The 11,373-nt window shown below is 39.1% G+C and overlaps 1 protein-coding gene across 4 annotated transcripts in view; it reads left to right on the forward strand.

Moving 5' to 3' along the window:
- The window catches only part of UBE2H (ubiquitin conjugating enzyme E2 H), a 119,228-nt gene that overhangs the window by 64,121 nt on the left and 43,734 nt on the right, over positions 1-11,373 (forward strand). For 2 of the 4 annotated variants that reach the window (XM_017532567.2, XM_017532566.2), the window contains exons 2-3: positions 5,443-5,519; positions 6,744-6,818. In XM_017532567.2, coding sequence (XP_017388056.1) covers positions 5,443-5,519; positions 6,744-6,818 — 152 coding nt within the window. Of the gene's footprint in view, positions 1-2,298; positions 2,360-5,442; positions 5,520-6,743; positions 6,819-11,373 lie in introns of those variants that run through there. The other 2 variants (XM_017532568.2, XM_037739999.1) reach the window with 2 other exon arrangements.

Genomic DNA, 11,373 nt, shown 5'->3' on the forward strand with positions numbered 1-11,373 from the left:
TTTTTAGATGGAGTTTCACTCTTGTTGTCCAGGCTGGAGTGCGATGGTGCAATCTTGGCTCACCGCAACTCTGCCTCCCAGGTTCAAGTGATTCTCTTGCTTCAGCCTCCCCAGTAGCTGGGATTATAGGCATGTACCACCATGCCCGGCTAATTTTGTATTTTTAGGGGAAATGGGGTTTATTTTTAGTAGAGATGGGGTTTCTCCATGTTGGTCAGGCTCGTCTTGAACTCCTGACCTCAGGTGATCTGCCCATCTCGACCTCCCAAAGTGCTAGAATTACAGGCATGAGCCACCACGCCCGGCCAGTCTTTGTTTTCTTAAATACTGAATCACTTGCTTTTTTTTGGTCTTCTTCGAACTGTTACACCTCAGAAACTTTTTTGTCTCCTTCAAACTGTTATACTTCAGGAAAACTTAGATTGTTTCATAAATGTTAAGAGAGGACGGGCACAGTGGCTCACGCCTGTAATCCCAGCACTTTGGGAGGCTGAGGCAGGTGGATCACAAGGTGGGGAGTTAGAGCCTGACCCACATGGTAAAACCCTGTCTCTACTAAAAGTATAACAATTAGCTGGGCGTAGTGGCGTGCACCTGTAATCCCAGCTGCCCAGGAGGCTGAGGCAAGAGAATCACTTGAACCTGGAAGGCAGAGGTTGCGGTGAGCGGTGAGCCAAGATCACGCCACTGCACTCCAGCCTGGGTGACAGAGCCAGACTTCTCAAAAAAAAAAAAAAAGTTTAAGAGAGGTCTGTCTAGTAGCTAAGTTCTTCTAACCCTTTATGCCTCTACAAAGCTAAACTTTTGATGATAACTATGTTATTAGGTTTTTAAAGAACTTTTATTTTATTATGGAAAACTTATAAAACAAAAATAGCAAACAGTGTAACAAATCACCATGTGCCACTAAGACTCAATCATTAACATGGGATTCAATCATTAACATTGCCAGGCCACTACTATTTCTTCTCTACCTCTCCTACCCACACTGGATTATTTATTAGCCAATCTTAGATACATTTTTATTAGTAAATATTTCCATTTATGTCTCTGAAAGAGAAGGATTCCTTATAAACATATCCCCCAAAAGCACTATTTTTGTGATACATATTAATGGATTAACAGACATTTTTTTTTTAATAAAAGAAAAACCAGATAGTGAAAGTTGCCAAGTTTCTTCAGCTTTTCTAGTGTGATTCATCTCCAGGAGAGTAGGAAACAGCTGGGTCTGAACACAGAGAGAAATCCACACAGCTTGCTTCTGCCCTCTGCACAGAAGCACGTTCTTCATGCCAGGGCCTTGTTTTCTTCCACACAGCTCAGGGAGGGCACCCTTTTATGAACTTGTTACCAGTAAATTTAGATACAATGGTCCCTGAATCCTTGGTCCTTGACCTGTTGTTGTCAATCCTATGGCACAAACTTTGCTTTTGGCTCCCTTTCTGGAAAATTTCAGAACTATATAAAAATCACTTGTAAAACCCTGATAGACACATTTTGCCAAGAATGTCATTTATCTCTTGACAGTTTGGCATTTGCCTTTAAATATTAGATTGTGTAATCAGTAATGCCTTTCAGGGAAAATAATGTGGTTGGCTTGCACTTTAAATGTGAAATGGACTTAGGTTCTTAGAACCGTTAATCGTTATTCTACACAAAATGGTGATACCCCTTAATAGTGAAATGCTAAATGGATATAAAGCAGTATTTGTGAATGAGATCAAAAAAGGTGAATATAAAATGTGATTTATGGTTTTATTTAATGAGTTTTTACCAGAACGGTGTCTGAAGGGTATTTTATATTTTTAAGCTTTGAAACGGAGAAAGTAATGAGGCACCTTCTAGTGAGTCCCACCAGTCTCCCAGCCCGACCAGCACACCCAGAAATAGATAATTATTTTTGTCATTTTAACCTGCCTTCTTATTGCCTTCCTTGCCCTTGACTTTGCAGCAGAGGAGAAAGAAACTCATGGTCTCTACCATAAATACACATGGTAACAGCAGTGAAGTAATTATTATATATATTTTTGTGGCAAGTCATTCATTCAGTGGTGATGGAATGGCTTATTTTTAATGCAATGTTTTCCTTTAACTCTATTTCTTTTTTCTATATCATTCTGTGGTTGTACCATTCCAAGGCAGCATGAAGTTAGCACAGCTTCTTATTTTACCATTTGGTTAAAAGTTTTGAAAGTTTAGTTCAGTTTGCGTTTGGGTTTTCATATGAGGTAGACTATGAGAACTCTTTAATTTATGATGTGATGTATGATTAAAGACAGGCCCATTGTATCTGGCATGTAGGTCGTACTGGAGATCATGGGAAAGAGAAGGCTTGGAGAATCTTATTTATAAAAGAGATGTAAGTATGGACTAAATTCCAAACCAAAAAATGGAAGAAACCTTGTTTTATTGCATCCAGGTAAAGGATAGAAAAGATACCTTCCGTTTTCCCAGAAGTGACATGATTAAAAGTAATAGCTATAGATCAGTGTCATTCATTGCAAATTAGTTCTGATCGATGGAGAATGCTGCATTTATGGATTTTTGTATTATAAAATTCGTTTATGACTTCTTTTGTTAAACTCTAATATTCTGTACTACTCCATTCTTTATCTTTGTCAGTTTATTCATTTTAAGGACTGGAATATCTTTGTACAACTTAATTCAGTTGACTTCTTCTGGATACCCTAAGTTGAACAGACACATACATTAGTGGAGCTCTGACTGGGAAGAGGGCATTGATAGATATTAATAATAGCCTACTGCATGTGTGTGTGTGTGTGTGTGTGTGTGTGTGTGTGTGTGTGTGTGTGTGTGTGTTTTACAGAGGTTCTCACTCCGTCTCTCAGGCTGGAATAGAGTGGCACAATCATAGCCCACTGCAGCTTCAAACTCCTGGGCTCAAACAGTCTTCCTGCCTTAGGCCTTCCAAAGTGCTGGGATTATAGCCATGAGCCAGTGTAGCCAGCCACCTATTGTATAAATGGTTTATAAGTCATCTGGCTAGGCACGGTGGCTCACACCTATAATCCCAGCACTCTAGGAAGCCGAGGTGGGAGGATCACTTGAGCCCAGGAGTTCAGGACCAGCGTGGGCAACACAGACGCTCTCTCTACAAAAACTAAACATATTAGCTAGGTGTGGTGGTGCCACTGTAGTCCCAGCTAGGGGGAAGTAGAGGTGGGAGGATCACTCCCTGGGAGGTGGAGACTGCAGTGAGCTGTGATCATGCTACTGTACTGCACTCTAGCCTGAATGACAGAGTGAGACCCCATCTCAAAAAAAAAAAAAAAAGAAAAAAAAAGAAAATAGTAACAGTAATTCATTTAACCAGTTTCTTATTGATAAATGTTTACACTGTTTACATTTTTAAACTTCAAATATTCCAGTAAACATATATACAGATTTATCAGAAACACTTATTTTTGTAAACTTTTTATTAAAGAATAACATATATACAAACAAAAAGCACAGAAATTGTCTTTATTTTTTTGAGACAGAGTTACACTTTGTCGCCCAGACTGGAGTGCAGTGGCGCAGTCTCAGCTTGCTGCAACCTCTGCCTCCTGTGTTCAAGCGATTCTCCTGCTTCAGCCCCCCAAGTTGCTGGATTATAGGTGCACACTACCACACTCGGCTAATTTTTGTAGACAAATTATTTTTGTAGTTCAGTGCTGAAATCTGTAAAACGCATACAAATACGTATATAAATTCTTTTTTTTTTTAACTTATATTTTTTTGACATGGAGTCTCACTCTGTTGCCCAGGCTGGAGTGCAGTGGTAAAATCTCAGCTCACTACAATCTCTGCCTTCTGGATTCAAGTGATTCTCCTGTTTCAGCCTCCTGAATAGCTAGGACTACAGGCACCCACCACCACACTCACATTTCTGTATTTTTAGTAGAGACAGGGTTTCTATGTCTGGAAACCCTGTTGGCCAGGCTGGTCTCAAACACTTGACCTCAAGTGATCTACCCACCTTGGCCTCCCAAAGTGCTGGGATTACAGGCATGAGGCACCATGCCCAGCCTCTTTTTTCTTTTTAAATGCTTTGTAATTTTCTTTTGGGTGACTATACTACAGCTTATTCTTTATGCTGTTGATAAATATTTGGATTGTCTATAATTTTTGGATGTTACAAATAGTGCTTTGAACATCCTTAAACATGGGCTTCGGTGAATGTGACTATCCATATGTATTGGGCATATCTCTGGGAGTAGCACTGACAGGCATAGGGTATGCATATGTGCAGGTTTAGTACTGCCAACAGTTTTTCAGAGTGGGTGAAACCATATCACACTCCCACCAGCAGTGTCTGGCTATTTAAAAAAAATAACTTCATAGAAGTGAAATTTGAATAAAAGAGTAAATTCATTTTAAGTTTTGGAAGGTAGTGCTGGATTTGTCCTCAGAAGTACTAATTCATACTCCAGTGAACACTAGATTTTTATCCAGCTCTTTCATTGTTTTCACTGCTTACAGTGAGAAAATACCATTTTTAAATTTCTTTAATGAGTCAAACTTTTTTATACTTCAGTTTTACCCATTTCGGTTTACTTGACTTGGATATTCTGGCCTTTTCTTTGTTGTGGTGTTTGTATTTTTTTCTTACTGCTTTGTAATAATTTGTTTTAAAAATCCACAGTGTTTTTTCCTTCCTAGTTTGTCCTTTTTATAATATAGAAGTGTTTTAGATGTCTATTTTCCTTAAGGGCTATATTATTTATGTTTAATTTTATTTTAACTGGATTTGCCTTTTTTATTTTTTTTGAGACCGAGTTTCGGTCTTGTTGCCCAGGCTGGAGTTCAATGGCATAAATCTCAGCTCACTGCAACCCCTGCCCCCTGGGTTCAAGCAATTCTTCTACCACAGCCTCCGGAGTAGGTGGGACTACAGGCATGCGCTACCATGCCTGGGTAATTTTTGTATTTTTTAGTAGAGATGGGGTTTCACTATAGTGGCCAGGCTGGTCTTGAACTCCTGACCTCAGGTGATCCATCCACCTTGGCCTTCCAAAGTGTTGGGATTACAGGCATGAGCCACCGTGCCTGGCCTGTTTTTCATGTATGTAGACAAAAATGCAGTCTTACACATTTAACATGTTTAACCTGTCTAATCCTCATAAAAATCCTATGATATGCTGTTTTCCCAATTTGCAAAGAGAAAACAAAGACTCAGGGAGTAAACTGACATTATTTTGGCTGGGCTTACTCAGTAAATGGCAGTGTTGGGATTTGAACGGCAGTCTCTGAATCCAAAGCTCATACATATTCTTCTCACAAGAGTATTTATTGCCTCCTAAACTACCAGAATTATTATGTATATTTTATCAATGTCATACCAAATTTTGGTAGCACTTTAAGTGGCGCATCCTGGGGATGTTATTCATAATTCTGCCAGGTACTGTAAAGCCTTGTAATTTCCTTTACTGTCCACCTTAGCATTGAGAGTAAACATGAGGTTACGATCCTGGGAGGACTCAATGAATTTGTAGTGAAGTTTTATGGACCACAAGGAAGTAAGTACATGTGTTGGTATGTGTTCTTCTATTACAGTCTTTTTCTCTATTTCTTAGTAAAACATCAAAGACAGATGGTAGCATCCGTAGTTTCTGAAAAGCAAGTTTAGTTGGACTGCAGAACCAGCGAGGCAATCTTTCTCCTATCACAATTACTTTATAAACAGTCATCCCTTGGTCTCTGCAAGGGATTGGTTTCAGGACCACCCCATACCAAAATCCACAGATGCTCAAATCCCTATATAAAATGGCATAGAATTTGCATGTAACCTACACACATCCTCCCATGTCCTTTAAAAATCATCTCTAGATTACTTGTAATCCTTAACACAATGGAAATATTATGTAAATAGTTGTTATACTGTATTTTTTTTTTTAAAACGATGGAATCTCACTCTGTCGAACAGGCTGGAGTGCAGTGGTGTGATCACTGCTTATTGCAACCTCCACCTCCCAGATTCAAGCAGCTCTTCTGCCTCAGCCTCCGAGTAGCTGAGACTACAGTCGTCGGCCATCCTCCCAGCTCATTTTGTATTTTAATAGAGACAGGGTTTCACCAGTCTGTTCTCAAACTTCTGACCTCAGGTGATCCACTCACCTCAGCCTCCCAAAGTGTTGGGATTACAGGCATGAGCCACCGCACCCGGCCTTTTTTGTATTTTTTAAATTGTATTGTTATTTACTATTGTTTGGAATTTTTTTCTTGAATATTTTTGATCTGTGGTTGGTTGAATCCAGGGATGTGGAACCTGCAGACATAGAGGGCCGACTGTAGCTTTCTCTTTATCTCTGTGTGACAGTACTAGACATGAGTTGTAAATTGTGGGTTTTGTTATGGATGGCCACGTGAGTGGTTTCCAGAAAATGGTTTTTGTTGTTTTGTTTTTTGGCTTTGGAGGGGGGATGGGCATGGGGTTTATTAAGATAGGAGAGAAAGTAACGTGGCTGTTACTTACCAAATAATTGAATAGTGTTTAGTCATTTTGAAGAATCATGTAAATTACAAAAGAGAATGAATCTGCTTATTTTTTAACTCTGGATCTTTCCAAGAAAAATATCTTAATCTGAACATGGTGCACCTACTGATTGTTACAGGTCCCTGACTCTTGAAGGAATTAATTTGGAAGGTTTTCAGAAGATGAGGGGATAATGTTTAATTTACACTCAGATTTATTTTCTAATTTGGAGATGCAGTTGTGATGAATATTTTTACTTTTATTTCAGCACCATATGAAGGCGGAGTATGGAAAGTTAGAGTGGACCTACCTGATAAATACCCTTTCAAATCTCCATCTATAGGTATGTGACTACTTGGTTTCTCTCCTTAGAGAGTTTTGAAATCTAAGAGGAAAAAAAATTCTTCATTTCATGGGAGATAATTAATTCCAGAAATGGCTGCTTAATTGAATTTTTCCCTTTTTGGCTTTGGTTAATTAATGACTTTTGGGGGGAACTTCTATAGTGTGTTAGAAGATATTTAAATATACCCTTTGCATAATTATAGTGACCATTACTTTAGATTTTTGTCTTTCAATGTCAGATTTAACAAGCATTAAGGCCCCGCTGCTCTTCAAGCTGATAGTGGGAAAATAATAAACATATCTTAAGTCTAATTTTGAATGCCATACCATAAGAATGAATGTTCTAATACTATCATTTTCAGAAATCCTCCCTAGATCCTACTTTGCTTTTTTGTTCACTCCAACTCTGGGTACCTCACAATTAAATGACCCTTGCAGTCTCCCCATCCCCAGTCTTCTTAGCCCTCTAAACAGCAGAAAAAAGAATAGAAACCTCATTGGAGTTGTACAAAGAGGTACTTTTTCTTCACCTTAATGGGGCATGTTATTTACTTGTCACCCCCAGTCCCCAGCAGGGCACTCAGTGACAGATCTATCTAATTGAAGGTTGATACCTTTAAATATTTGGAGATTGTAGAATGGTAGTTATTTAGTTAACTTCAAGCCAACTTTTTTTTTTTTTTGCTTCACTTTATACATGTCTTTATGATAAAATATTGACCAATTTTAAGAACAAAACAATTGTAATATATTGAGCATTCTGAAGGTCATGTTCAGAATTGCCAGAGTTTAAACATTTTGCTACTGCTGTGGCTGTCTTAAGAACTAATGCCCAGGCCAGGCGTGGTGGCTCACGCCTGTAATCCTGGCGCTTTGGGAGGCCCAGGTGGGTGGATCACCTGAGATCAGGAGTTCAAGACCAGCCTGGCCATCATGGTGAAACCCCATCTTAAAAAAAAAAAAGGAAAAAGAACTAATGCCCAATCTCCTGGAGTCTAGACCACTCCCCACTACACCCCCACTCCTAACAAAAAGATCTTCTTAAAAGAGGTGGACCAAAATATTCTGAGCTTTGTGGTTTAATTCTAGGCTCCCCCATTTCTTTGCAGGGCAAATGGTGCAGAAAAGTTGGGATCATCACCAACTAGGTCCCACTTAAAAGGGGCAGCCTCTCCTCCAACATCTAGCTATTTTGTGTATGTCAGAGTTTTATTCTATAAAAATACTGCATCTATAGTTTCTTCTTGGGCTGGGGAAGTTGGTATTCATTTGAAGAATAAATTGGTAATTTCCTTGAGGTCCTTTAGAAGAGTTTCCTAAACCCAGTACTAAAGAAGATCCTTTACAGGTAATTGAATCAGATATTTCTTTCTTGCTATACAGGGGCCTCTAAGTTTCAGCATTGTGAATGGTAAAGTGGGACTGGAGCTGTGAGGTGTTACATCTTTGAGACAACCCCCGAGCACATCTGACTTAGCACCTGTATAGGTGTAGAAACATGCCCACCTGTAATGTACATCCTCTCCTTTTGAGAGGGCTTTTCTGTTGTGTTGTGGTTCCCTGTCCCTAGTTTATTCATCTTCTAGCTTTAGGGTATTTCTTTCTATTCAGCCATTTAAAACTCCTGTGTTGTTTAGTGATATGACTTTAAAGCCTTTATATAAGTCCAAATTGTATAAATTCAGATACATTTAATAAATGTCTATTTACCTGAAGGCTGAAAATTGGCATGCTAAATCTAGTTTTGCTAACCCCACATTCCTAGTCACAAAGGAAACAATAGGCCGGATGCAGTGGCTCACACCTGTAATCCCAGCACTTTGGGAGGCCAGGGCAGGTAGATCACCATTCTGGCCAACATGATGAAACCCCATCTCTACTAAAAATACAAAAATTAGCTGGGCATGGTAGCAGGCGCCTCCCAGCTACTCGGGAGGCTGAGGCAGGAGAATTGCTTGAACCCGGGCAGATATTACAGTGAGCCGAGAACACGCCTCTGCACTCCAGCCTGGTGACAGAGCGAGATTCCGTCTCAAAAAAAAAAAAGGAAAACAATAGAGTTTGTTGAAACTAACAGTAAACTTACAGAAATACAATTTTCACATCCTGTAGAAATGTTGTCATTTCTCAGACCTTATCTTAATGTATTTTTCTAGGTAGTATGATTATCTCAACATAACTTTCTAAGTAATAATGTCTAAACTGAGTCAGGCATTGCCTATTTATTAACTAATGACACAAAAAGCCTCCATGCTTTCTTAAATTAATGATGCAATATGAAATTGGTTGGAACAAATGACTAAGCTAATTTAACTTCTTCATAATTTTTTTCTTTTCCCTTTCTGTGTGCTTTCAGGACTTGATAATGCCTACAAATGTGTATCATCTTCTCTTAGGGAAGTAGATTTAGCTGAAATATTTGTACAAGCTGTTCTTGTTTCCTCCAGAGGAAGGTTGCATAAGAGAGTTTCAATCAGTTGTGTGGGGTGACCTATTTTCAGGTCGTCAACAATGTAATTACTGTTGAGATGTGCTTTAAACATTCTGAAAGGTTGTGGCTCACATAGAAAAGGCAAGGATTCCTTTTTGAGGTGTGTAGATAGTTGTAAAATTATACAAAAGGGTGAGGAGGTATGATAAACCCAATCTCAACATTCTTTTTAAATCTTGCCCCTGTTGTATCTGGGTAGGTGTACTGTTCTTCCTGAGCCAAATTTTGAGCTTTTAAATAATAAGCTGTGCAGATTTAGATCAAACATCTTTAATGCTTGGATCTTGGAATTTTGTAACATCTATGTGTACTTTGTTCTATTTTGTGTGTTTTTATGTGGATGTATATTTTAATTATATTAATGACCCATATCCACTGGAGTAATATAAGAAAATCTGTAAGCCAAAGTAAAGAAAAATCAAAATGTCTTATAATCTTATCCCTTAAAGAGTGTTGTTATTTACATCCTGGTGTGTGCTCTTTAAAACATTTCTCTCTGAATATTTATATATTCAGTATAATTTGACATGCTCATCTTCGGGACACTCTCCAAATACAGTTTTAGAGGGCTCTCAGTAGTTACATGATTGCATGAGATGTCCCTTTAAAAAAAACAGTTTCCATCTATACATGAGTGGGTTTTTTTTTTTTTTTCCCTAAATAGTGGCATAGTTACTTTTTGGGAAGAAAAGGAATATAAGTAGCCACCTTGGAAGGTTATGAACTTACTCTTACAATGCCATTATTGTTTCAAACACTTTCTGTTTGAATATCATAAATGATGGCAAATCTTGATGCTTTGAAGCTGGATGTGAATTTTTGAAATGGCTAACAGTCATTTAAGCCCAAAGAATAAGATGAGTGGAAAAACTGAGTAATATCAATTGGGGTATAAAACTGGCCCTCTAGGCACTTTGAACGAGTAATTATAAAACTCCTTTAATCAACTATAACACCGCTGAAATATTTGCATAGTTTTCCAGAAAGACTGCTTTGAAATGAATCACGTTTGAATCTTTTTCTGATTTACTTGAAAATTCAGACTTTTATCTTTTTCATTCAGAAACATTAGTTCCTACAGCGCTTAGCAATGCTGCTGGATGTTACTATGTAGAGTTAGGAGAGTGTGATTGGTCAGTGGACTGGTTATCAGAACAGAAGTTGTGGCCCTGCATCTCCTTCACCATGAGAGAGAGACTCAGCTGAACTGTTGTTTCCTTTTCTAAAATGAGATAGTAGAATTAAATGGATTCTGTGTGTTTGATATTGACCAGTGTATTAAAACTCCAGGTACTTGACATCCTGCTGGACACAAGGAAGGCTGTAGAAGATCTTTACTGGTTAGGAGAGAGGAGGAACGTAAATAAAATACTACATGTGCTTTAATGGCATGGTTCCATTGTTTTTTAGGAGAGGTGTGAGTCAGCACCTCAATTTAGAAGAGAGAGAGTAAGGAAGAAATAGGCTTCTGCAAGAAATATTTTTTTTGTTTTTTTGTTTTTTGAGATGGAGTCTCACAATGTCACCCAGGCTGGAATGCAGTGAGTGGCATGATCTTGGTTCATTTGAACCTCTGACTCCTGCGTTTAAGCGATTCTTCTTCTGCCTCAGCCTCCCTAGTAGCTGGGACTACAGGCATCCGTTACCACGCCTGACTAATTTTTGTATTTACAGGGTTTCACCAAATATTGGCCAGGCTGCTCTTGAACTCCTGACCTCATGATCCCCCTGCCTTGGCCTCTCAAAGTGCTGAGATTACAGGCATGAGCCGCCGTGCCTGGCCAGATTATGTTTTACATGTTGAAAATACAGTCTTTCCGGCCGGGCGCGGTGGCTCAAGCCTGTAATCCCAGCACTTTGGGAGGCCGAGGCGGGTGGATCACGAGGTCAAGAGATCGAGACCATCTTGGTCAACATGGTGAAACCCTGTCTCTACTAAAAATACAAAAAATTAGCTGGGCATGGTGGCACATGCCTGTAGTCCCAGCTACTCAGGAGGCTGAGGCAGGAGAATTGCCTGAACCCGGGAGGCGGAGGTTGCGGTGAACCAAGATCGCGCCAT

Source organism: Cebus imitator, unplaced genomic scaffold, assembly GCF_001604975.1.
Source record: "Cebus imitator isolate Cc_AM_T3 unplaced genomic scaffold, Cebus_imitator-1.0 Scaffold77, whole genome shotgun sequence".
Classification (NCBI taxonomy): Eukaryota; Metazoa; Chordata; class Mammalia; order Primates; family Cebidae; genus Cebus; species Cebus imitator.